Source organism: Leguminivora glycinivorella, chromosome Z, assembly GCF_023078275.1.
Source record: "Leguminivora glycinivorella isolate SPB_JAAS2020 chromosome Z, LegGlyc_1.1, whole genome shotgun sequence".
NCBI classification, from domain to species: domain Eukaryota; kingdom Metazoa; phylum Arthropoda; class Insecta; order Lepidoptera; family Tortricidae; genus Leguminivora; species Leguminivora glycinivorella.
Window position 1 is genome coordinate 18,101,022 of NC_062998.1, and position 27,088 is coordinate 18,128,109.

General features: G+C 37.4%; 2 protein-coding genes across 4 annotated transcripts in view; one reads left to right on the top strand and one right to left on the bottom strand.

The window, feature by feature from the left end:
* The first annotated feature begins 2,398 nt into the window (after nucleotides 1-2,398).
* Nucleotides 2,399-3,250, top strand: LOC125241771. Its single transcript, XM_048150388.1, has one exon. It carries the CDS (start codon nucleotides 2,399-2,401, stop codon nucleotides 3,248-3,250), a length of 852 nt encoding a protein of 283 aa, XP_048006345.1.
* Nucleotides 3,251-10,001: 6,751 nt separating this feature from the next.
* Nucleotides 10,002-27,088, bottom strand: part of LOC125241123 (protein ECT2) — a 65,310-nt gene continuing 48,223 nt past the window's right edge. For all 3 annotated transcript variants that reach the window (XM_048149458.1, XM_048149454.1, XM_048149457.1), the window contains 5 exons: nucleotides 25,791-25,920; nucleotides 25,165-25,319; nucleotides 24,639-24,749; nucleotides 18,869-19,015; nucleotides 10,002-10,617 (listed from right to left, as the gene is read on the bottom strand). In XM_048149458.1, the coding sequence (XP_048005415.1) occupies nucleotides 10,489-10,617; nucleotides 18,869-19,015; nucleotides 24,639-24,749; nucleotides 25,165-25,319; nucleotides 25,791-25,920 (672 nt within the window). In that variant the 3' untranslated portion in view covers nucleotides 10,002-10,488. The remainder of the gene's footprint in view (nucleotides 10,618-18,868; nucleotides 19,016-24,638; nucleotides 24,750-25,164; nucleotides 25,320-25,790; nucleotides 25,921-27,088) is intronic.

The following is a 27,088-nucleotide window of genomic DNA, read 5'->3' on the forward strand; positions in this document are numbered from 1 at the left end:
GACGGCATTCGAGGGGGTTAAGGGCAGAATTAGTAAATATTCCGTTCCAAACGGAGCGAGGCTCGCCGCGAGGCAATGTGCTCACGCGGCAAGCGTGCTATGTAGACTCGCCTCGGCCGAGGCATGAGAGCGTTTTGCTCGGCCGAGCAACCTACCTCAGCCTAGGCACGTCTAATCGCAGCGCTACCCTAAGGGACCGGCCACATCTAAGAGACGCATGTCCTGAGGTGCGGAACGGACGTCCGCGCCACGCCGCCTGAATGTAATTCAAAAAACGTCTCCTCAGTACATTTTGTATAGAAATGGGAGTTCTGCGTATTGAGCGATATGCTTAGAAATTACCAAACTTTATTGATAGGGAACGTTAAAGATATCAGCTCGACAGTATTTAGTTGTACACATTAAAATGTCTTCCAAAATAATTAAAAGGTCTTCCAAAATTCGGAAAATAAAATACCTTTTCACTGAAAATAAATGTTTATTTTATCAATCATTTAAATATAATTATAAATATAGATCTTTGTACAATCTATTACGTGTACACACACTGTTGATAAGATGATAGCCTTAGTGAGACTCTTCAAACTTAAGATAATAAGTAGTAGGTACGATGAAATAGTAAAGGACTTCAGTGGGAGCGCGTACGCGACCGCTGCCTACCTATTCGCTGTCTGATATTATATTATATATTATTACTACTTAAAATCAAATGCCTATTTCACGATAATATTAAAAATATCACGATATGTACATATTATTTTGAAAAACTAAATCTCCGAAAACTAATACGTTCGACTCAGTAAAATATTCGATTTGATTACTCAAAGAACTAATCTGACCCCAATCAGTGTATACAATAAATAAGAGCACCAGGCGAGTGCAAATAGTAACCCGACTGGTTATAACAAAAATACTTTTCGTTTGAACTACTCCTAGTATTCGATTTCTATACAGGCCGCACTTTGTGACAAGTTTTACAATAATACTACCAAATACTCTACTATATAAAACCCGCGCTATCATTTCAATTCGCTCACATTACAAAGGCACTCCAAGCACTCTTTCATAGTCTCGTCCGATATATAAATATTATAAACAAAATCATTGCCACATCCCTGCTGTTCCTTAACATTATTTCAATAAGCACTGGACTTTTTCATTGACAATCAACTATAAAAATTAAAATTTAGTTAATATTCGAAATATGATTAATGATTATAATCACGATATACGAATTAGGTTCCGATATGTCACTGGCTACGCGAGCACCAAGCACTTGTGCCACTCACTAACAACAACACGCTTCACATCCTACAGTAATATTATCTCTTTTAATCGAGACAGTATTGCCTCAATTTAATATTAGCACTGGTAATAAGCTAAGCTTCCAAAGCAGTATTAATTAACACCGCAGTCTTTTATTGCCAAAATAATATATTATCATTTTCTAACAACTCACACTGAAACTTTCACAACTAAGCAAAGTGTGAATTTGGCACAAGACGCAAGAGAATATGATGGGCAATAGGCTACTTGCCTCCTAGTCAAATCAGCTTCTTTTTAAGAACTGTCACAACGAATTTGAACGACTTGCTAATATGGAATTGTGGGCGTTCTGCCACAGATTTTATGTATTTTATTAATTTTAATGTTTTTATTGTTTTACATTTTACAGTTTTACTTTTTACAATGTTTATTCATCAATCAATTCAAATTAATTATTTATATCAAATCATTTTAATTTTATTTATTTACAATGAATTTAATTATGTCAAATGAATTTATTTTATATCCTAATTATTCAATTAACGATTATGTACATTAATTTTAATTGTTAATTAGCATTTAATGAATTTTACCCTTTTAACCTTTTATTCATTACTATGAAATAATTAATCTGAACTATGAATTATGGAAAATAAAATGTTAATGTCACATATTTTGTATGTTGAAGCGGACAAACAGATTCTTGTTATTAGTAGATAGTTTAGCGCGCGGAGCGACTGCACACAGCTGATAACGTCGCGGCGTGACCGGTTCCCGACCGGCCGCCCTGCGCCCGCGCATGTTCCCCCGCGCGCCGCGCTCACCAGTCTATCTGCCTCTCTGACGCTCAGCGCACGTCACCGCGCTGCTCGGTCGCATTCCAATCACATTTCTTTGTGCACTCGCTCGCGCTTTATAGTTTTAAGTGCTTTTGCTTTGCCTATCTTGCATTTCCCCTTCTGTAAATTTAAACTGTTCGCTTACGCATGTGTGTGCTCAAGAATAAAGCTTCAAAACGTATCCTGCTTGTTTGCTTTCTACGCCTGGAGCTATACCTACTGCAAGTAAGTGGAACCCGTGGGAGATATCACTACGCATCCCACATTGGTGACTCCTCGCTAAACACTTCAGCATGACAGACGGCAAAGGCACTGAGCAAGACAAAGACAAAGAAGTACCGTTACAAAATGGCGCCGAGCCGTTAACGGCTGAGTCATTTCGGGTTGGTGTCAAGATTCCCCCGTTTTATCCAGAGAAACCGGCGCTATGGTTTGCGCAGCTGGAGGGACAATTTCGGTTGTCTCGTGTTACAACGGACGAGACCAAATTTTATTACGCCATGGCACAACTTGAGCCTCAATATGCGGCGGAGGTAGAGGACATCATTACGTCACCACCGGAGGAGAACAAATTTGAAAAGCTCAAGACGGAGCTCATTAAACGACTTTCTGCGTCGCGTGAGAGGAAGGTCCAGCAGGTCCTCAACCTGGAAGAGCTGGGAGACAGGAAGCCTTCACAGTTTCTTCGGCATCTTCAGAACTTGGCGGGACCTGGGCTACCTGAGGACTTTCTTCGTTCCATCTGGGTTAATCGGCTACCACAACGGACGCAAGATATTGTCGCGTCACAGTTAAAATCATCCCTGGAGGACTTGGCAGAGCTCGCCGATCGCCTTCACGACGTTGTCGCGCCCGCCCCGCAGGTGGCAGCAGCGTCGCTACCCTCCACGTCATCGGATCCCCTGATGCTGCAGATCGCGGAACTGAGCAGGCGGATGCAGGCGCTGGATGCTAAAGTTGGTCGAATGTCCCGGCCTAGGGAGAGGTCATCGAGTCACACCAGGCAGCGTTCGGCGTCCAAGAGGTCTAGCTCCAGCTATCGGAAGTTCCCTACCTGCTGGTACCATCACAAGTTCGGAGAGCAGGCTAAAAGGTGCATCAAGCCTTGTGATTACCAGTCGGGAAACGCATCGGGCAGTCGGTGATGGCGGCGAGCGGCTGCCCTAGCAAAGGTCGCTTATTCGTCGTGGACTCCAGGTCGAAGGTCACATTCCTCGTGGACACAGGTAGTGATTTGTGTGTTTTTCCGCGTAATAAACTAAATGAACGCAGACAGCCGACAAACTATGATTTGTGCGCCGCTAACGGCACAGTGATAAACACGTACGGTTTCGTGCATCTAGTGCTTAATATAGGCTTGCGCCGTGACTTTGTCTGGCGATTTATTGTAGCGGATGTAACAAAGGCGATAATAGGTGTTGATTTTTTAATACATTATAATCTTCTTGTAAATTGCAGGGAACGTCGACTCATAGATGGCAATACACTACTTTCGGCCGCGGGTTTGCCTGCCCGACCGTCTGACGACATTGCCTCAATCAAAGTTGTAACTGGTGAGTCTGTTTACCACACTATACTACAGGAATACCCTGACATCACTCGCCCATCTGGCATACACCGCACAATAAAGCATAACACACTTCACCATATCAGAACTACAACTGGACCCCCTGTTTTCAGTTCACCTCGTAGGTTGGCGCCTGACAAATTAATGATCGCCAAGGAGGAGTTTTCTTCTATGCTCGCTAGTGGCATAGCCAGACCCTCCGAGTCCCCTTGGGCTTCTCCCTTGCATTTGGCCCCTAAAAAGGACAATGGTTGGAGACCCTGTGGCGATTATAGGATGCTCAACGCGCGAACAGTACCTGATAGGTATCCTATTCGCCATATCCAGGATTTCGCGCAGAGTATCACAGGCTGTTGCGTGTTTTCAACCATTGACCTTGTTAAGGCATACAATCAGATCCCTGTTAACCCTGACGACATCCCGAAGACCGCCATTACCACGCCGTTCGGTCTTTTCGAATTTCCGTACATGTCGTTCGGACTTCGAAATGCCGGGCAGACGTTCCAGCGCTTCGTGGATGAAATGTTGCGGGGACTTGACTTTTGTTATAGCTACCTGGACGACTTCTTAGTCTTCTCAAAGGACGAGAAGACCCATGAAGCCCATCTTCGTCAGCTGTTCGTCCGTTTGCGGGAGTATGGCATGGTGGTGAATACTGCCAAGTGCGTCTTCGGAGCCTCAGAGGTAACATTCTTAGGTTACCGCATCTCTGCCGAAGGCACAAGGCCTCTCCCGTCCAAGGTCGACGCAATCAAAGACTTTCCGCCACCCAAGAACGTGCGGGAGCTCAGGCGTTTTCTGGGTATGTTGAACTTTTATCGCAGGTTCATACCCAGTGCTGCTCAGAACGAGGCTCCTCTGAACGCTCTGTTGGCGGGTTCGGTGAAGGCTTCGCACCCGGTTCACTTCACGTCGGCGGAGCAGGACGCATTCGATCGCTGTAAGCAGGACTTGAGTCAGGCTGCTCTTTTGGCACATCCGGATGCCCAGGCGAAGCTCAGCATCGTCACGGATGCATCAGACGTGGCCATGGGGGCAGTGTTGCAGCAGTTCAACGAGGAGAGGGGCTGGGAGCCGCTGGCTTTCTTCTCGCGCAAGCTGAGTCCTGCCCAGCAGAAATACTCGCCCTACGACCGCGAACTCCTTGCGATCTATGAGGCGATTAAGTATTTTCGGCACATGGTCGAAGCCCGTGACTTCACCATCTACACTGACCACAAGCCGTTATGCTTCGCGTTTCATTCTCGCAAGGAGAATTGCTCGCCCAGGCAATTTCGTCACCTGGATTTCATATCGCAGTTCAGCACAGACATCAGGCACATCTCGGGTAAGGACAATGTCGTAGCTGACACTCTCTCTAGGATCGAGGAGATCACGCAGCCCGTGGACTTGAGCAAGCTGGCTGCAGCTCAACGCGACGATCCGGAGTTGGAGCAGCTACTCAAGGAAGACACCTCGTTGCGCCTGACTAAAGTCCAAGTGCCTGGGTGTGATGCTGAGCTGTACTGCGATGAGAGCTCCTCAACTGCCAGACCTTACGTTCCACCAGAGTTGAGGCGTCAGGTCTTTGAAAGCCTGCATTCCTTTAGCCATCCAGGGGCGAACGCGTCTGTGAAGCTCGTGGCAGACAGGTACGTCTGGCCTGGGGTGAGAAGAGACTGTCGCGAATGGACCCGGAACTGTCTGGCTTGCCAGCGTTCCAAGGTCACTCGGCATGTCTCCGCACCACTGTCATCGTTTGACATCCCTAAGGGCAGGTTCTTGAATATCCACATTGACCTAATTGGGCCACTTCCACTTTGCCAAGGTTTTAGGTACTGCCTCACTGCCATTGACCGTTTTACGAGATGGCCTGAGGCAATCCCAATACAGGACATGTCTGCCGATACCGTCGCACAAGCTCTGCTGCATGGCTGGATAGCTCGCTTCGGGTGCCCGGTGGATATTGTCACCGACAGAGGGCGTCAGTTCGAGTCTGCGCTCTTCAAGAAGCTGTCCGAGCTGGCAGGGTTTGTACATAAGCGTACCACCGCTTATCACCCAGCGTGCAATGGCATGGTGGAGCGTATGCACCGCCATTTGAAATCTGCCATCACGTGTCACGCCACCTCCACCTGGGTTGAATCACTCCCGTTGGTGTTGTTGGGCATGAGGAACGCGTTTAAGGAGGATCTCCAAGCAACTTCTGCGGAGCTGGTCTACGGTCAGCCCTTGCGTATGCCTGGTGAATTTTTCAACCCAGGGGCTGATCCATTACCAGATGTGACGGATTACTTGTCTCGGCTTCGCACGTTCACAAGGAACCTGCGCCCGACACCAGCTTCCCGTCATGTAGGTCAGCGTCGTACGTTTGTTTTCAATGACCTGGCAACGTCTTCGCATGTGTTCCTGAGGGACGATACTCTCTGCAAGTCGCTAAAACCAGCGTACACGGGACCCTATGAGGTTCTGAAGAGAGAACCGAAGGTATATACCTTACTCATTAATGGTAAGTCTGTGACGGTATCTGTAGACCGCGTAAAGCCAGCCTACATACTTCACGACACACACACCACTCACACTACACATAAAACACAGAACAACTCACATAAAACAACCACCACCAGTTCAGCTTTGAATGAGGAAGATGTCGTCAAGCGTACGCGTTCAGGTCGTGTAGTACGTTTCCCTGACTATTATCGCCCTTAGCAGGTCTCTGGAGGGGGGTGATGTGGGCGTTCTGCTACAGATTTTATGTATTTTATTAATTTTAATGTTTTTATTGTTTTACATTTTACAGTTTTACTTTTTACAATGTTTATTCATCAATCAATTCAAATTAATTATTTATATCAAATCATTTTAATTTTATTTATTTACAATGAATTTAATTATGTCAAATGAATTTATTTTATATCCTAATTATTCAATTAACGATTATGTACATTAATTTTAATTGTTGATTAGCATTTAATGAATTTTACCCTTTTAACCTTTTATTCATTACTATGAAATAATTAATCTGAACTATGAATTATGGAAAATAAAATGTTAATGTCACATATTTTGTATGTTGAAGCGGACAAACAGATTCTTGTTATTAGTAGATAGTTTAGCGCGCGGAGCGACTGCACACAGCTGATAACGTCGCGGCGTGACCGGTTCCCGACCGGCCGCCCTGCGCCCGCGCATGTTCCCCCGCGCGCCGCGCTCACCAGTCTATCTGCCTCTCTGACGCTCAGCGCACGTCACCGCGCTGCTCGGTCGCATTCCAATCACATTTCTTTGTGCACTCGCTCGCGCTTTATAGTTTTAAGTGCTTTTGCTTTGCCTATCTTGCATTTCCCCTTCTGTAAATTTAAACTGTTCGCTTACGCATGTGTGTGCTCAAGAATAAAGCTTCAAAACGTATCCTGCTTGTTTGCTTTCTACGCCTGGAGCTTTACCTACTGCAAGTAAGTGGAACCCGTGGGAGATATCACTACGCATCCCACAGAATTAATATGAAATCGAATTGAGTGATTTCAATTCAGTGTGTGTGTATGGATTGAGTGAGCACCTTCCGAAAATTAAAAAAAATATGCTGATCATTTAGTAAAAGTTCTAAAACAATTGTAAAACGAATCTCTGAATTTGTAAAAAGATAAATCAAAAGATACAGCCATTAACATGTGCTCACTCAGTTCTCACAAACTACCAACGAAAACAGTGAATATATTCATTTAACATATAATATTTATATACTAACATTTAGTAAAAAATAGGCCAACCTACCTCTATAAATATTAGATCACCTAGTGACGTATTTAATTTTTTACAAATAGTTTCTTATGCTCACTCAATCCTCACACTTTTGAAAAGCCGAATTTTGATGAAAAACATAAGATTTAGACCGCTATTATATGTGTATAGTTTAGTAAAAGTGAAATGGGAATTTGTAAAATACAAAACGAACCACTAACGTGTCAGGTTTTTTATAATAAATTTTTGTAAGTGCTCACTCAGTCCACACGTTTTGAAAAAGTTAAAAATGTAAATATCTTACGATTTGTAACACCTAAGGCACTCGAAAGTACTTCAACATTTAGTAAAAATTTTTACTAAATATCCACCATCTAATATTTTATATTCGTTGTCTGGTTTTAAAGATATTCAGACATAACTTTTTTCATACAAATGTATCAAGTAGGGTGACCACACTGTCGGCTCCTGATTTTCCCCACCTTCCCATTGTCATATTGAGATGGGGAGTTTCGTTCAATTTTGATTTATTATCCTGACGTATATTTGGGTTATTATCCTGACGTCGATAAAAATTACACAATACACATCATCACTAGGCCAAGAACATAACCTAAAAACAGTTTGCAGATGGAGAATTAATATGGTAGGTATTAGTTTAATATAAACTATTATCAAAATTGAACGAAACTCCCCAATCTCAATATGACAATGGGAAGGTGGGGAAAATCAGGAGCCGACATAGTGTGGTCACCCTACTTGATACATTTGTATGAAAAAAGTTATGTCTGAATATCTTTAAAACCAGACAACGAATATAAAATATTAGATGGTGGATATTTAGTAAAAATTTTTACTAAATGTTGAAGTACTTTCGAGTGTCTTAGGTGCTACAAATCGTAAGATATTTATATTTTTAACTTTCTCAAAACGTGTGGACTGAGTGAGCACTTACAAAAATTTATTATAAAAAAACCTGACACGTTAGTGGTTCGTTTTGTATTTTACAAATTCCCATTTCACTTTTACTAAACTATACACATATAATAGCGGTCTAAATCTTATGTTTTTCATCAAAATTCGGCTTTTCAAAAGTGTGAGGATTGAGTGAGCATAAGAAACTATTTGTAAAAAATTAAATACGTCACTAGGTGATCTAATATTTATAGAGGTAGGTTGGCCTATTTTTTACTAAATGTTAGTATATAAATATTATATGTTAAATGAATATATTCACTGTTTTCGTTGGTAGTTTGTGAGAACTGAGTGAGCACATGTTAATGGCTGTACCTTTTGATTTATCTTTTTACAAATTCAGAGATTCGTTTTACAATTGTTTTAGAACTTTTACTAAATGATCAGCATATTTTTTTTTATTTTCGGAAGGTGCTCACTCAATCCACACACACACCAATTCAGTTACTTTATATATTTCTACCCGACTTATTAAATAGAAATTCGATTTAAAAATAACTTCTGTCCATGTTTTTCTAATAATTGTCTAATGCTTTCTTTCGTGCATGGTATAAAATATTTTAAAAACAGTCAAGTTCCCTATTTGAGTCGGTAAACACTATAAAGCTTATTCTTACAGAGCTGCAGCCTTACCACGATCTTTTTAAAAACGATTCAAACGCAGAGCAGTTCAGTTTAGGTGCCTAAACTGAGCGTCTCAATTTGCTACCATGACCTCCAATGTTCAGAGTCGAAACTGAACCGCGTACAAGTGAATGAAAGACCGATATTGACTCTGGTCCGCAACTGAATCGTTTTGACAAGAAAAGGATGACGCTATAGGAATCGTATAAATCTATCTCGTTTTCCCCTTGTGACGCTTGATCGTTCGAAAACCAGGAACGATTTGTAGTTAACTTACTAATTTTTAATTTAATTTTGTCCTTATAACTGGAAAAGGAAACATTTAAATGTAAAATTCATAATAATTGCAATGTTTTTTGTAAGATTTCGTATCTTTTTGAGCAAAAATATAAATAAATGAAAAAAAATATAATGACAGTTCGTTAAAGCTTATGTTTAGAACGTCGCGCCCTTGACTATTACGTAGTAGGTAATTCTAATTAATAATAAAGTTTGTTTATGTATTTGAAGTGCTGTGCTCGGCTATAGAACTCGCAGTGTTTGGATGATATTTTAACAAATTTAATACGTAACTCATTAGTATTTGTAGGTAGCTCACTCGTGTCTAAATTTAATATATATCGCTAAGTTATGCTAGACCTAGTTGATTCCTTAGCCATCCTAGTTCTAGGCATAGTTTGTCGCAAGTGTTAACATGACTCCTTGCCTATCGACTAAAAAAGGATCAGACATTTTCTCGTTCCTTTTGATTTTCGTTTTTGCGAAAGTTGCGAGATCGTAGGGCACTCTAAAAATGTAAAAACGTGTAATTAGTTGGAATAGTTGGTCCGTAAATATTACTAAACAAAATCATAAAACTTTATATTTTGTTATCGAATCGGTAAGGATCGAAAAACCAAAATAATAAATTAATCAGGTGATGAAACCAGCTTTAGTTATATTTTCCATCTCCTACTCCTTATAAAAAACACAAAACTATTTAGTATCGCTAGTGTTACAACAAAGCGATTCAGAATAATGCGGTAAGTGAGTAACTTTTTATGAACCGCTAAATTTGACATTCCTGCGATTCAGTTTAGGCTCAAGTGGCATGTCATGGTACGAAATACACTTGAGATGAGTGAATGAAACGGCTGGGACGCTTATCGCTCGCTCGGTCGAAATTTGATCGCAATAACAATGTCGTGGTAGGAAATCGCGACACAGTTCAGTTTAGGTCCTAAACTGAATCGCGTTGTTTTATCATCCCGAAGGGTTGATTAGCAATTCACTAATTCATTCTTCAAATTAATCTCTTGTGTAGTATTATATTATAAGTTACATTTAGCTGCACGTAGATTATAATATGGCAGATTAAACTCGTAATGTTCTGGGGTATTTAGTTCGCGTCTCGCCTGCCGTCAGGTTTCCGTACGGGCGCGAGTTCAACAAGTCTAAATTCAATAACATTTAGAAGCCGGAGCCAGATGCGAGTCAGGCGCGGCGCGAGGTGCGCCGTCAGAAGCGCCGCAGGGCGGCCGCAGCGCTGGCCGCGGCCTTGCGCGTCGGCTGGACCGACAGCGGCGCCACCAGCACCTCGCCGCCGCCATCGCCGCCGCCGCCTGCGCCGCTGCTCGTGCCCATTTCCTGCACAAACAACCGCACTATACTACCGTAACCACTGTAAACTAATAGCTCAAACTCGCTTACATCATGGTAATGATTATTCGGGGAATCAAACCCTTTAGAAACTCTGGTAAACCCTTTGACCCTTAAGCGAAAGTTCAATAACAACCTCCGTGCTTTACGATACGGTCATGATGACTAGCCGCGCGAAAAATGTAAGTGAGGCGAACAAAAAGTTAAGACAGAAATCTTAGTGTAATACAGTAATCTTAGTGTAGACAGAATTTGTTCTTAGTCATGCATGTTCTATGATAGTGTATTTATATATTATATTATCGTTGTCTATTACAGTCAATCTGTGTAAAAATGTCTATCATATTTATTTATCATGCAGTCCTTTTTCTTCACGTTGGAGAAAAAGGGAGGCGTACAGACCTATGATCGTATATAATAATAAGAGAATCTCGCGAAAGCCGAGAAGGACAAGTCCAGTTAAAGTACCTAGACTTGGCTCACGAGATAACCGCCATGTGGGATGTTGAATCAACGATCATTGTTCCGATAGTCGTTTCAGCGAACGGTCTCATAGCGAAGATCGCGGATAGTCCGACGGTTCCTCTCTCTGCAGCCCTAACCACCGGCAGCTTGGGCCCTGCCCCGCTGCTGGCGGCACCCTTGGTTAGGTTTTTTATAATATTCTTCTTCTTCTTAGTCGTATACTCTTGTCAGAGTAGTCGTGGTCATTGGGGTCGTTGTGCTGCCTTTTTAATGGTTTCCCGCCATATTGGTCTATTTGCAGCGTTCCGCGCGCAGAGATTTAAGGGTGACCCGGTGAGAGCCCTCACTTGGTCTGTCCATCGCATTAAGGGGCGCAGTCTGGGTCTTGTACCGCCCACTCTTCCCTGAACAACAAGTCTCTCTATGGCGGAGTCTTCCCTACGTGTAACGTGACCGAAATAGCTAAGGATGCGAGAGTGAACGACATCTGACAGTCTTTGCTTGATTTTGAGCTCCTGAAGAATAGACACATTAGTGCGACGCTGAGTCCACGATATCCCGAGCATTCTTCTCCAGCACCACATTTCCAAAGCGTCAATGCGTTTTCGTTCACTCTCTCTTACTGTCCATGTTTCAGCCCCGTAGAGAAACACTGGGAAAACGAGAGATCTTACGAGACGAGTTTTCGTTGCCCTTCCCAACAAACAAAATATCCTTATAAAATCAATCTATAAGGGCTTAACACTCATAGTAGTTTTAAAATAGCATTCATTATGCCAGAGTTCCTTATAGCGGCTCATTATAAGAGAATTTGGCCTAATAGTACATTTACTCTTATAACTTGGCCATGTACACGTTAATAAGTCCAATTTATATGACTGCAATAAGGGTTTAAAAATATTTACTCTTTTAGTAGCTCATTATAAGAGGATTTGGCCAATAGTACATTTACTCTTATAACTTGGCCATGTACACGTTAATAAGTCCAATTTATATGACTGCAATAAGGGTTTAAAAATATGTATTCTTATAGAAGCCATTTAAAATGCCTTTTCGCTGTATAATATTCAAAGCACTATAAAAGCTTTTGTTATGGCCAATTATTCTTATAAAAGTAATGCATAAGATAACTATGATGCTTTATGCCTCATAGGAGCATATTATAAAACGTCTATCCAGCAAACAAATTATAGCATTTTATAAAGTGTTTAAAAGAATTAAAGCAATACATTTTCTCTTATACAATAATTATAAAGGCATTATTCTTGAAAGTGTCGTATTAAAAGTTTTTATAAAACTTGATTCGTCATTTTGAAAATCCAGCGAATGTGAACAATCTGATCCCAACTTATCGATTAGTGGTTCCGTAGAGGATGCCATTATGGAATAATTATAAGAATATGCAGGCAAGCAGCAGTGACAGTAATACAGGTATATCATTAAATGATGAATTGAGTTTGGATTTAGCTCTATAATTATATTTTTTGTTCTTATTTAAGGTGTCTATAGCTCTGCGGTGAAAAATGTTAAGGTATATACAGCGGGGCCGCGGGGCAGATCTCGACTGGAGGGCAAATGTAACTGGTCCATTGTTTCCATGTTTTACAATGTTTACATTATTAAATAGAGTGTCCACCGGTTATACCAGACTAGCATGCACTCGGAGGTAGCCAATTATACATAACTGAGCGTATAAGAGACTATTACCAAGGCACTTAGTTTTTTTATCCATCAGTACCTACTAATATTAATTTTTAAGATTAACTTTATTAGAATAAGTTCCAAAAGTGTATTCCTTACTTTATGGACTTTGGTCTGAAATAAAAAAAAATCTTTTATTGCGGATTATCATTGTGAATGTTGGACGATCTGAATAAGTGAATACAATGTTCGGCTATTTTAAGAAGAAACCGATTTTATATTTAGTCCTTTTGGGACTAAGACAGATTAAAATTGAGGACAAATAAAGACAAACTCACTGTTTTTAAGATATTTATTTATGTGCAACGAAACCAAACCGATACAAGTAACTTTATAAGATTAATATTTTCAGTTCTATTGCTCACGATGTTGCTGTTTCAATGAGTCTACATACTTCAAAATATTAATATATTCTTCAGAGCGCCTACACGGTGGTAGAAATTGTAATTAACCTATCAGTAAATTTCCAAAATAATAAGTAGTTTCTTTTATCGAGGTCTTCATCAAATTCACAAAAGATATATTGATTTTCGTTTTCTTGTTTTGAATTATCAGCGCCATCTTTGCTTGGTGTGATTTTCTTACAACCTAAACTATTTCCTGCGTCCTCTTCCATTTTGCATGTTTTTTGATCCACCACTCCTGGCTTATTTTTGGGTGTAAGTAATGATTGTGACTGATTTTCTCCATCAGAATATGTGCCGTTTTGTAGTACATCTGTAATAAAAAAAAAATATTTATTCGAAGTCTTAGGCTAGGCTGTTTATAGTTATCGACACAAAGTCCATTGTGATGGCGGTACTGAAATCGTCTGTGGTTTTCAATAGCACTTACTTACTAAGAGGAGGAGAAGAGTTGTCATCTTCACGTCACTAAAAACGGCTGACTATGTATCTCATCCACAGATTCTGTAACAATAACCATAATAATAAATATCAAATAGAGTATTTGACTCAGCATTTACAATAAATCAATAGGAAGTAATAAAATAAGGCACCAGAAGATTAAATATTCCGAAGCACAAGTTTGTTTTAAATTGAAAATTCTAGGTATAACTTCCTAATGAAATATTGAAAATATCAGTATTACCTGACATGCTGCGGACTACACGGTTTTATTTTGTTCTATGCCGGTTAATCGAACCAAACCTTTATCAAAGCGTTCCCCAAAATACCGGTTTAAAAAGAACGGTCTTTCGAACAAAAATGCAATTTCAAAGGTTTGCGCCAAGTACATGATAACTAGACAGCGGATTTCAGGTAGCGATTTAAATATTAATATGGATATGACTAGTGCAATTTTTTAAATACATGTCATGTGGTTTATAATCTATTATTATTACCTACATCGCACACCACAAACTTCACTGAATAATTAGATTAAATTAATGTTATTTTTTCAACAAACTACATTTAAAAAAAAAGTATTTTATTCTAAATAATGGACTTTCAATTTAAATATATATAAGAAGGGAATTATTTTCATTTTTATATTCTTTGAGCCATAATAGAAGTTTTTACTGTGCAATGCACAGAAGAAATATTAAAGAAATAAGTATAAATAAATATTTTTTTTTATTTATTATCATTATAATTTTTGCCCAATATTCACAAAAGCATCCAAAAAGGGTTTTACTTTTATGTTCCCATACATTTTTTCGTGTGTAGAAAAAATAATAAATATTGTATGCGAGTCATATTCATAATATTAATATTTAAATCGTTACCTGAAATCTGCTCTCTAACGATAACGTTATGAATTTTTAACTGGTATCCGTTACAAATATTTAACTAGATGGTAAGGTTCGGGATTTCACTAATTGTGAGAAGGAACCCTAAAGATATATAAAATGGCGAATCTTAAGTAACACCGGTGGCTATTATAAAGTTTTTACTCTTATAGAGTATTTGTAAATGATGTGCTTACTGCTTTTACTCTTATAACAGCCTTGCTCAAGACATGTCAAAATTAATTAACCGCATTTTTAGTACAAAACCGTTGAAATACAAGGGCGCATTAATAATACAACACATTTTATATCACATTTCACCATGAAATTGGATTCCCACACAGTTTTCATAATAAATAAGCAAATAATTGTAATATGTAAAAGTTAACTTACCGTTTACTAACTTGCAAAATGGATGACTTGATGATGATGTACACATAAATCACTACGAAAAGCACAATAAACTTTTAAAACAGCATCCTGTTTCGCCGTTATGAGTTTTACTCCCTTATATCTGATGATCACAAAACGTGTACAAGAGCTATTGCCCTTATTAAAGCTTTGAATATGATTCTTACAAGTATAATTGCCTTTATTAAAGCTTTAAATATGATTCTTATTAGTACATTAGCCTTTTAAAAGCATTTTTCTTGCCATTATAAGGTTAACTTTCTTATTGCATGCCATAATAAAGCACGTACAAGATAAGAAAGCTAATAATATAGCAATTACAAGGGGGATATAAGGTTTTTGGCCATATAAGGTGTGCCCAAATGCCCTCTTGTAAAGGGTTTACAAGGTTATTATAAGAGTACTATTTTTGGCATTATAAGCCACTATAAGACTAATTTTTGTTAGTTGGGAATTGTGATGTCGCGGTCTCTCCAGACCTTGGGGAGTTTCTCCATTGCGGACCGAGTGATGGCCATGCGTCGCTTGATTTCGTCTTTGGAGCCTCCGCCATCTGAGACCAGTGTTGTATGAAGATACAACTTCACAGTTCCCAATCGCTTTAGTCTTATTTTCACTACGATACGATACTTATTTATATAGAATAGATAGATTGTTATTTTCCCATTTTTAGTGTAATTTCTCCATTCCTTTTTTATGTAATATTTGTTTATTCCCATAAATTATGTGTGTATTTATTTAATTATTTATCTTTCTGGTACCTTGTTGTAAATGTTGCTGCATTTGTCACCCTCATCTCTTTTTTCCCTCTCATTAACTCAAAGGTTAACTGGAAGAAATCCCTCAAAGGGATAAGTTCGCCTTTGTACTGTTCTTTACTGTAATTACTGTGTTTTTTTGTTATTAACTGTACAATAAAGAGTTTACTACTACTACTACTACCAAATACATACTTATACTAGCCCCGATGCATATGTTTTCGTCTAGTCAGACCATTTTTAAGGTTTTTGTACAAAAATAATGTCTTAGTTCAAAAATCATTAATATTTAATACTAATACTAATCTAGTTTATTTTTTATGGCAGTACTGTACAACAACTAAATCTAAATACAAAAAATATCATTGATACTGAAAGGAAGAAAATGACGATTTTTATTTTATCTTTCATCGATGGGTAATACATACATGACTGATGATAGGCGGCCCAAGGAAAGTAACTAAGTTCTGCTAATAAACTTAAAACAAATCTTAAAGCCTATGCATGCAGAACTGCTATAGGAGAGGAGAACGTGATTAAGACAACATTTTTTCAATGTTCTTTTTTTATATAAGTCAAATGCAACTTTATTTTACAATCTAAATAAACTATATTAGAGTACTTTTACAATTCTCACTACATGTGTAAACGTTATTAGAATAAACAAAATATTTATGTATTACTAGACGAACTCTTCCGCATCGGGGCTAGTATACATAGATAGTGTATTATAGTATAGGCCTTAGGCAGATGCCGAGCTGAGATATAACCTGTCTTACAGCCCGTCGTCACTCCATAGTATGATCATTGATCATATTATGATCACCCAGGCAAGCGATGGTACCAACATTACGACACAAAAAAATGCTATCGAATCAAAATGACATCTATTACTAATAGTACTAAAGTCTATTATATTTTGGTAGAACAAATCCATAGATAATAGAATTTCATATTTCCTTATGAGTCTATGGCACAAATCTACGTGTTTTTTTTTTCAAAACGTCAAGTCGTCAACGTAAAATCTGTCGTAACTCGTTTGAATTTTGTAAATTAAGTAAATAATAAAATAACTAAAGTTATTATTGAAATTTCGGGCAAACCAATAAGAAAGTGTGAAATTTGTGGTGTTAGATATTTGAAAATATCAACTTGTGGCTTATTTTTGCCTAGCTTTGCACTGGATACATACAGGTCGGTAACTAGTATTTTATGCGATATTTTGATTTAGAGTTGCTAACAATTACTCATTTAATCAATTTAAAGTAGTACTAATCATGTACAGTCTACGATTTAAGCGAAAACATTCCGTAAATAAGTTTGTTCGTAAACAAACAAATAACCTAAAATACCAATAGAGTGTATCGATAATCTCTTTATTACGAAGAATCGGCATATTTATATATCTCCTGTATGAAGATAATGTTGGGCAAATGTTTTCAAGACTTTTTGCAGTGAATATTAACTTTCCTTGGTAAACAAGCAAGGAACACGAAGATTAAATGAAGCAACAAATACTGGCTCTTATAGCAAAACTCTTAATTAGGAGGCAATGTCAAATATAAACGTCAGGCACAGTAAATCATAGGAAATTTCTGCAAACGCCTCAAAATTAGTTTAACTGAGAAGTGCTGTAAAGTAGTTGAAAAATTACTTCATGTAAAAGAAAAGTGATGTTATATTTTGCTTTTGTTTTATTCATCTTATACAGGGGCGTATTCAAGGCGGCAGGCTCTTTTTAGGGTAGCAAAGCAGAATTTTTTCTTAAATTTCATACTTTATCGTCACTTAACAGGGCGGTAAACCTGACTGGCTCAGGATGCCAACGCCAAATCCTTGAAATACGCCTCTGACAGCCACAGCCACCCCAGACATTTTTTTTAATACATAAATTTACTGTTAAGTCGCCATACTGCAAAATACCGCACATTTATCGATATCGATAAATATTAGGGACTGGGTTTGGTTGAGCTCTAGCGATTTTTTCTTTGTGTTGGTAGCAGTGACATGACGTCACGACCGTCGAAAAAACGCTTGCATGAGTCGGCTCGAGGGTTGTTCGAGAGCACAGTGTGGGATTAGACCTCATTTTTGACCATGGTGTTTTTATAGTAAAAATCGGTAGCCTAGACCAAAACAATGCTACGACTAAAACTCCCGAATGTCAAATATGACTAGTTTACGAGAAATTATTTTTTGAAGTTTAGGGTAAATGTACCCGAAAATTGACTAAAACTCAAAATATCCTGAGAACGGTATCGATTGTCAAAAAACACTTTGAAGAGAACTTATAGAACTAGCAATATACTATCGTATGGAATAATCACCATAGTCGTAACATCATTCATATCGGTATTAGAACCAAATTAGTCATTTTCGATTTTGATTTTTTTTCTCGAAAGTTCCTGTATATTAGCATTTATTTTATTTTTTTACTGAAAGGTAATTAGCTTTCCTATATGCCATAATTTTTGCACTAAGCAATTCCATAGGATCTAGAAATTATGGTGTGCTTAATTACTCTATGGGGATTTTATATGGGACGTTTAAACACACCATAATTTCTAGATCTTATGGAATTGCTTAATGAAATAATTATGGCATATAGGGAAGCTAATCACCTTTCAGTAAAAAAATAAAAGAAATGCTAATATACAGGAACTTACGAGAAAAAAAATCAAAATCGAAAATGACTAATTTGGTTCTAATACCGATATGAATGATGTTACGACTGTGGTGATTATTCCATACGATAGTATATTGCTAGTTCTATAAGTTCTCTTCAAAGTGTTTTTTGAGAATCGATACCGTTCTCAGGATATTTTGAGTTTTAGTCAATTTTCGGGTACATTTACCCTAAACTTCAAAAAATAATTTCTCGTAAACTAGTCATATTTGACATTCGGGAGTTTTAGTCGTAGCATTGTTTTGGTCTAGGCTACCGATTTTTACTATAAAAACACCATGGTCAAAAATGAGGTCTAATCCCACACTGTGGAGAGTGCCGACTTTTAAAACGTACTCGTACTGATTCAATGCTCTTTGCTGTCTTATACAACACGTCCAATAAAAACACTCGTCAAGATTTTTTCTTCTTTTTTCTTGTTAAAAAGGTACATAGTACGAGACAAACGATGATTGTTGAGTTGTCGAGGCGATGGAGGTGCATACTCACGTTGATGTTGTTGCAGCTCGCGAGACGCATCTGCGCGAGCTGAGAGGCGGGCGTGAGGTTGGCCTGCGACCCGAACGGGGAGATCATGGACGACATGGCGCGCTTCAGCTTCGACGGCGTCTTGTTGAACGACAGCGCGCGGCCCACCTGTCATTAACATATCATTCAATGTCCATTTCGGTTATTACATAACGATTCGTCTAATTAACGGTAAGACAAATCGTTACAAATTAGGTACTCTTTGAAGTAATAAGGAATGTTAACATGAACGAAACTGAACCCCGCTGCCCAAGCCATGTATGACGAATAATTTATATTCCATTCCAATAATAACGATGAAATTATTCTAATTATAAGCATTTATTACTATGAATTTACTTAAGTACCGTTAGTGCCAATAAATAACACAATCGTCTGAACACTTCAATTTTAAGTACTGGGAGACATCATGTACAGTAGAGTTCATAAATATGTGTACATTTCTTCACCTTAACTCGTTGCAATAAAGTGAAAATATGTACATATATTTATGAACTCGACTGTACTCGCACTTGGTCTTCACCATAATAAAAAATAATGATTAGGTATGGAATTGCACCATACAATTTAGAGAATGCACGTAAACAGCACATGGACTCAGTTACGGTGCGAGATAAAGATATATTCGGCATTTTAAATAACGCTTAGTGTCATAAATGACTTGCCACAGACGTGAAAACAGCTCGATTAGTTTATTTTAGTTACTTTCACAGCATTATGTCATATGGTATTTTACTTTGGGGCAGTGCTTCAGAGATAAATACCATATTTATTCTGCAGAAGAGGGCTATTCGAGCAATATATAAAATGAACCATAGAGACTCACTTAGAGATAAATTTAAGGACATTAATATAATGACAGTGCATTGTCAATATATTTATGAGAATATTATGTATGTACATAAAAACATTTGTAATTTTAAGAAAAACTGTGATGTACATAATATAAATACTAGAAATAAACATAAACTCGCGGTGCCCTTCACACGGCTCTGTAAAATTAAAAAATCATTCATGGGTAATTGTGTTCGATTTTATAATAAACTTCCGAATCATATTACTGACTTGTCAATTAATAAATTTAAGAATCATGTAAAGCGTGTACTCATTTCCAAAGCTTATTATACAACACAAGACTACATGAATGATAAAACAACGTGGGATTAATTGTTATTCGAAATGGTTTCTTATTTTTACGTTTTTTTATTATTATTATTGTTGATGAAATTAATATTGTATTTTTTTGGACATTGGATTTTTCCTAGAAATATTCTAGACATGTATTTTTATATATACATATACCTAATTATATATTTTTTGTTTAACGATTATTTTTATATGAAATTGTATATTATAGACTCAATATTATTATGAACAATAATTTACAACAATAAATTGCTCTGATAATTAGGTTAGATTAAGATCATAATATATATGTAATGAACTATTCATAAGAGCTTGTAACTAGGCCTACATGAATAAAGATATTTTGAATTGAATTGAATTGAATTAATGTGTAGGCGCATGATCCTATTATACTAAATATACTTAAGATACAATCATGTTCGACAGAAAATGTATAGTTAAGTTATAATCAGAGAAATATCATTTTAAGTGACAGATTTACTAGAAATATTTTATTTTAGTGTACAGAGCCTCAGGTTTGTTTCGGGTTCTAGTTCCTCTCGAATCTCTCGATACTCCTTGTATACCTACCTTAGGGACCATCCACACTCATAAGACGCATGTCTCGGGGCGCGCAACGGACGTCTCCGCCACGCCGCCTGAATGTAATTCAAAAAACGTCTGCGAATGTAATTCAAAAAGCGCGCCACGCCGCCTGGGGCGCGGCTTACGTCCTTCCTATACAAAATGTACTGAGGAGACGTTTTTTGAATTACATTCAGGCGGCGTGGCGGAGACGTCCGTTGCGCGCCCCGAGACACGCGACGCTTAAGTGGGAACGCTGCCTTATGGCAGCATACTCGTATATCAACTTTACACACTCAGTTCACAGTGGACCATGTAAAAAGCTAATATAAGATGCATATTGTAATTAATTGTTCCAAGTCGCCTCGTAGTCGTGGATGAGCTCGATAATCCATAAAATTAACAAGACGTTATATTACATCACTCATCAGTTTTCTTACGGTTTTCAATTTTAAACCATTAGAGTAAGGTCAGTGCGGGCAAGACCGGCATAGTTTATTTGAAATAAAGTTTGAGTGGATAAAACTCTATAATTAATTTAGTCTGGCGTAATGCGCATGGTCCTATGGGATAGCAAATATTATATTTTACAAAGCTTTTACAGTATTTTGGTGAAGTAAGGTAGTTTTAAGTGATAAAAATCACTTTTTTTAAGGCTCGGCGGGTTGACCGTCCTCCCGCGATGAGCACAGAAAGACCGTCTAGTGCTTGTTGTCGCGTAATTTCATATGAGACTAGATTCCAAAATCATGATCATTGTTATTTAACGTAATAATGGGGCAGAATGTGCTAGATAACTATTAAAATAACGTTGAAATTTTGAACATATAAGCATTTTTCTATTTATAAGGCAAGACCGGCATATGTCCCGTAGATGTGGTTCATAACCTTTTCTTTTCAGGTCCAGATATTGCATAATACTGTTTTTCCAACGAACACCTGCGAATACAATTTAGTCACGATATTACAGGCTCATATAAATCCAACTACTTATCTGTTTTTGAAACTATGTTAATTAAGAAAACGTAATAGGATATTAAGATACGTGAATTAGTTTGGTAACATTTCTTAGCAATGCTTGGTTTTGCTATAGTCACTACAGTATGAATGAATGTGTAATTTTTTTTCATCACACTCGCACACTAAATGTGGTTTTACACGCAGGCGGAGCGTGAGTTATAGAAAAATCGTTCTCCCAAGGGAGTTATGAAATTTCTAGTACCGTATTCAATTTTTTTTTCTTTTTACATATTTTTATGTTGCAAGTGTGATGAAAAACATTGTGTGTAACTCGGGGAGTATGAATATTACAAACTCGAGTCTTGGAGGAGCTGAGTGGTTCTTTTCTGTTCAAGGATTTTATGTTGCCAGTATAACATATTAATTCAATGAAAAGAGTTTTGACATTATATTTCATGATCGTTTATAAATTGTTGTAGATTAAGTCCGTACTACTGATTTGCAGTAGGTATATTCATTATTAATATTTTGGTAATTTCCTCATAGGTGACGTGAAAAATTGTATATATCACATGGTAGCAAAATTATTTCCACCTTGAGCGTTAATACTTGAATCCCTCACTACGCTCAGGATTCTAATTTTGAATCCCGAGCGTAGCGAGATTAGAGATTCCTTTACTTCGTTCAGGATTCAATAAACACCCTTTGCCCCATTTTGCTCGATTACGACTTCAAAAACTCAGTAGAGATTCAGATGTCATTAATACATAAATATTTACATAAATATTTGTATACTTAATACATAAATATTTGTTTCAGTTATTAAAAATAGCAAACAATATACAAGTCATGTCTATACATCTTCCGAAGAATGTATTGATAGAATCTTTTTTTGATGTACTTCCTAACGCCAGCGTATACGTATCGACGAGGAAGACGAAATGATTTTGCTTGAGAAGTGCACAGTTTGTGCCACTAGTCATAGTTTCGATATGACCCTCTGTGCCTCCAGGGTTCAGTTTCTGCCGTCTGACGAACAACCTTTATCAAATATGTTTTGTCAAGGGTGCGCAAATATTATGTTATCTGTTTAAATAAATAATTGGATTCAAAATGCTTACTTTTATTTCTAAAATACATAACTCTCTTTTGAAATATTTGTCGCCGCATGTTGCACAATCTATACAAACACTACCAACTTAAATATGATGATGAGTAATGCAGTGTAAGTAGGCTTAGTTCTGTTCACCACTTATAATTCTTCACAACTATGTCATTTTTATTTAATACTTTCGAATGATATTAGTAACACCATACGAATCATTACCAAAACTGTATTTCGAAGTTAAAATCAAAAACGGTACAACTATCATAAGCAAAAAACGTACTTATATATTGATATTGTTTACACTCGACTTATTTCCAATAAAGCCTAAAAAAGGTTGGCAACTCCTTGTTTATCGTATGCCGGTCTTGCCTTTCTCTTTTATGCCGGACTTTCTGAGTAGGCACAATTTCTAAGTTACATATTTCAGAACATAAAACAAGAAATTGAACGCGTTTTGAGTAGATTAATAGTACTAGTCAGAAAGAACGGTTATTAAATGACCTACGTTACATACATGATATACAAATATTCCGACTGCTTCTATTTTATTTTAACTGGTTTTTTGCGGAACCATGTTGAACTCGATGCTCGAGTTCGAAACACGAATCAAGTTTATTGTTAACTAGTGTTCGTCCTAGGGATATGTATTCAAGACCAATGGCTTAAGGATGAAAAACTGGTATACCTTCGGAGGTGTGAGAGGCGTAGATATATGAGCGCGCAATAAACATGTGTCTAAAGTTATTGTCAATAGACGGTCTTTCCGGGTAGACGGTCTTCCCCACACTGACCTTACTGCTTAGCACTGCACGAAATAAAGCTCCGCAAAATATGAAGAAATATATGGACAGTAGTTATATTTCAACAAAATTTCTATTTAATAAGTCAAAGAGAAAGATAAAAAGTAAATGAATTGACCGTGACGTCACTCCTCAGTATTTCATAGTAATTCCATACTAGCAAATCGTTTTGACAGTTCTTAAAAAGAAGCTGATTTGACTAGTAGGAAACTAGCCTATTCATTAGGATCCATCATTTGTTGGTTCACTACACTTAGCGCACATGGAAATTAAGTACGGAGTGTACTAACCACAGTTGAAAACGAACCTTGAAATCATGCTCTGTGTATGCGTCTGTACAATAAAAACACAGCTTAATTTATACGAATATGTATGAAGTATGTATGACCAATTGACCATAAATGTTAATTATTTGTTTGTTGATTTCGAACGTTCTCATGCCTTAGTTACATTAAACATTTGATTTCGATGTAGGACTGATTCATTGCGTTAGCAATCTAACTTACTAATCTAAATCAATTTTACTTACCATTTTGGTTATTTTTCTTTTGTTATTACTAGAAATGCAAGCTAAGCTAGAATACATTTGTAACTTATTATAATACATTTAATCATGCTAAAATACAATAGGGTATTTGACTAACGATTTACTTCAGCAATTCTCCAAAAGTTTGTACATTTGGACCACGACTTAGAATTTGTTAAAAATTGGTAGGCTGGAACAAGAAAGGAAAGTTGCATACAAACTTCTCGGGACATAAACCTGGTAGGTCTTGCTCAGCATCGTGTACTCTACCAGCCTACCATTTTTATCAAAATGATGACGTGATCCAAATGTAATAACCTTTTGAGATTTGAGAATTTCTCACTTGTGAATACATATTACGTATTAACATTTATTTCTGACTTAAAATCTATTATCAAAATAAACACATTGAAACAGAAATTGTCATATAAAATGATACGAAAAATACCAACATTTATTCCGCGTTACGAATTATTGTGCAATTATGCATACTTAAAAAATAACAATGTTACTATACATATAAGTAGTAAATACATGAAAATATAATGATGAAATTAAGTCAATTACCCTACCCTATTGTCGTATGAGATAATAAATGAAAAGAGGCTTTCTAGTGTGTCGATGTACCTTTATCCTGGTGCGCGCGGCGAATTTGGTGACTTTGGAGAGCGTGCTGAGGGCCAGGTCGCTGGTGTCGATGTCGAGCTGGTGCGACTCCAGCGTCGCCAGGAACTTGTCCTGCGCACAAACATCTCCTTCCTCAATCATTCATACTTCACGTATCATTATACTATTTAAAGTAGAGTAACTTACAGTCAGTATCAGATTACTGAATGGTAATACTAATAACATTAGGTTCTTTTGAAGCTTAATCGTACATACGCTATTTTCGTCAGTCATAATCGTAATATAAGTAGGGAAAAATAGGGTAAATTGCCAGTAACTGGCCCCCTCCAGTAACTGGCCACCTTGCACTAAAAAATAACTGTGTATAGTGTATACTGATAAACCGAATTCAGTTTAGCTTTCTTTAATTTCATTACAACTATTTTCTTAATACTAAAGTGAACTGTCACCCCATACATCAGAATAACAGCGCCCTCCTTACAATAATCATATATTTGGGGTCAGGCTTTAAGAGTGCGCTACTCACAGCGTCAGCTTTGCAGACAGTGTTGGCCATCTGCCGGCACAACTGGCGCAGGAAGTGCGACTTGTCCACGGCGTCGTCCGTGATCATGAACGAGTACAGCTTCTCCTTCAGCTCCTGGTTGCTGCGGCACATCAGCGCGAACACGTTGTGACAATCTACACATAAACACCAATCACTTGCTGATACACAACTACAACTTAACAAAAGCAAAAAATAAATAAACGTACGAGTATAACCTCCTTATCTTATTCATAAACGTTCACTAAAGTTATCAAGCTAATAAAGTTCGTTTGTCCCTTTCTATCACGCCAATATGTCGAAAAGGGACAAACGAACTTTATCGCTTCATAAATTTAGTAAACGTTTATGAATAATGGAGTATGTATGTATATCCAGGTTTGACGGCGCGGCGGCAGAAATAACGAATGGAGTTATCGATATCGAGGAAATTTTAAAATCATAAGAATCGCAACTCCTAACGTTATTAACTAAAATCTTCAACATTTTACATCTGATATTGATTTTAATCACTGTAACAAAGAAGTCGATTTATCAAGAATCTTCTGTCGCTGACATACTCTCTAGTATGAATTGAATACATGAATAATGAAGAGTTAAGATTGTACCTTCTGCCTCTCGAATGTCGACGACTCGCTTTACCGTGCTCAGCGGCATAAGGGAGATGTGTCTGTACGGCTTGCTCGAGCCTATTCGCATTGTACTCGTGCCGTTCGTCGGACTCTTACTGTTGAAGGCCTGTGTAAGCACAATACATTATTACATCTTACGGTAATGTGTACTAACTATTACCTTAGGGTCATTCCATTGTGACGGGTGGGATATTTATACTCTTTTTTGCCTACATTTTGCTTTATTTCTGCCAAACGGCAACAATTAGCGTATTAAATATGACATTATCAATTACTTGAATAATCAATGCGTACTGTACCTTCAAAAAAAATATGAAAATGTCATTATTATTATGAGAAATTGATGGTATAAGAAGTGTGACGGGTGGGACTTCAAAATGCCTCTCCTCTCCGACTTGACTTACACAATTCGCAATTGGTAAGAAACTACGAAACTTTTGTTAAACAACCATTTTTTATTTAATTCCTGATATTATATAGATTAGGTATTAGTATAATTTACGCAAATAACTCGTAAAACAAAAATAATTTTGCTTCTCAATGCTTGTGACGGGTGGGACAGCGCTTTGTGACGGGTGGGACGAGTAACATTTGAGTATACAAATATATGAAAAATATAAAGACAGTTCGTTTGTATTTACTTTAAATCAGCTCTTTTATTAATTATTTAATGTTACAAGTAATAATTTCAGTAGTTTTCTTAGAGCATTAAACCAAAAAAAATATTTTTTCAACTTGAATTTTTAAAGGTTCAGAAAATTGTCAAACCTTGTCAAACAGTCTATTACCACATACTTTTATCAGTGGGTCAGAAATAATGTCAAAAATTTTACCAGTTTTAATGAAAAAGACTTCTTCCTGACTCATAGGCCTCATTGCATTCATTGTGTTCTAAAAAGTAATACCACAACCGAATTAAGCAATATTAGACATATAATTTGCTTTAATATAACCCAGTTAGGTTTAACTAAACTTAAAAGAAGGATTTTATACTCATTAACTCAAGTTTTATCAGATAACCCATTTTGCTCACCCGTCACTGTGACGGGTGGGACCTACTTTGAAAAGCGTTAAAAGTATACTTTTATTCACAAAAGCAACGCGTTTTTTAGCTAAAATAACCAACCTCAACCTAATTGTTACTTTCTCAAAGTAAGACACCAAGAGTTTAGATACTTTTAGGGTAAACAAGAAAAAACTTTGTTTTATTGTGACGGGCGGGACGTGAGTTACGCATTGTGTAGACGCCCAATAAATCCTAACCATGAAACTTA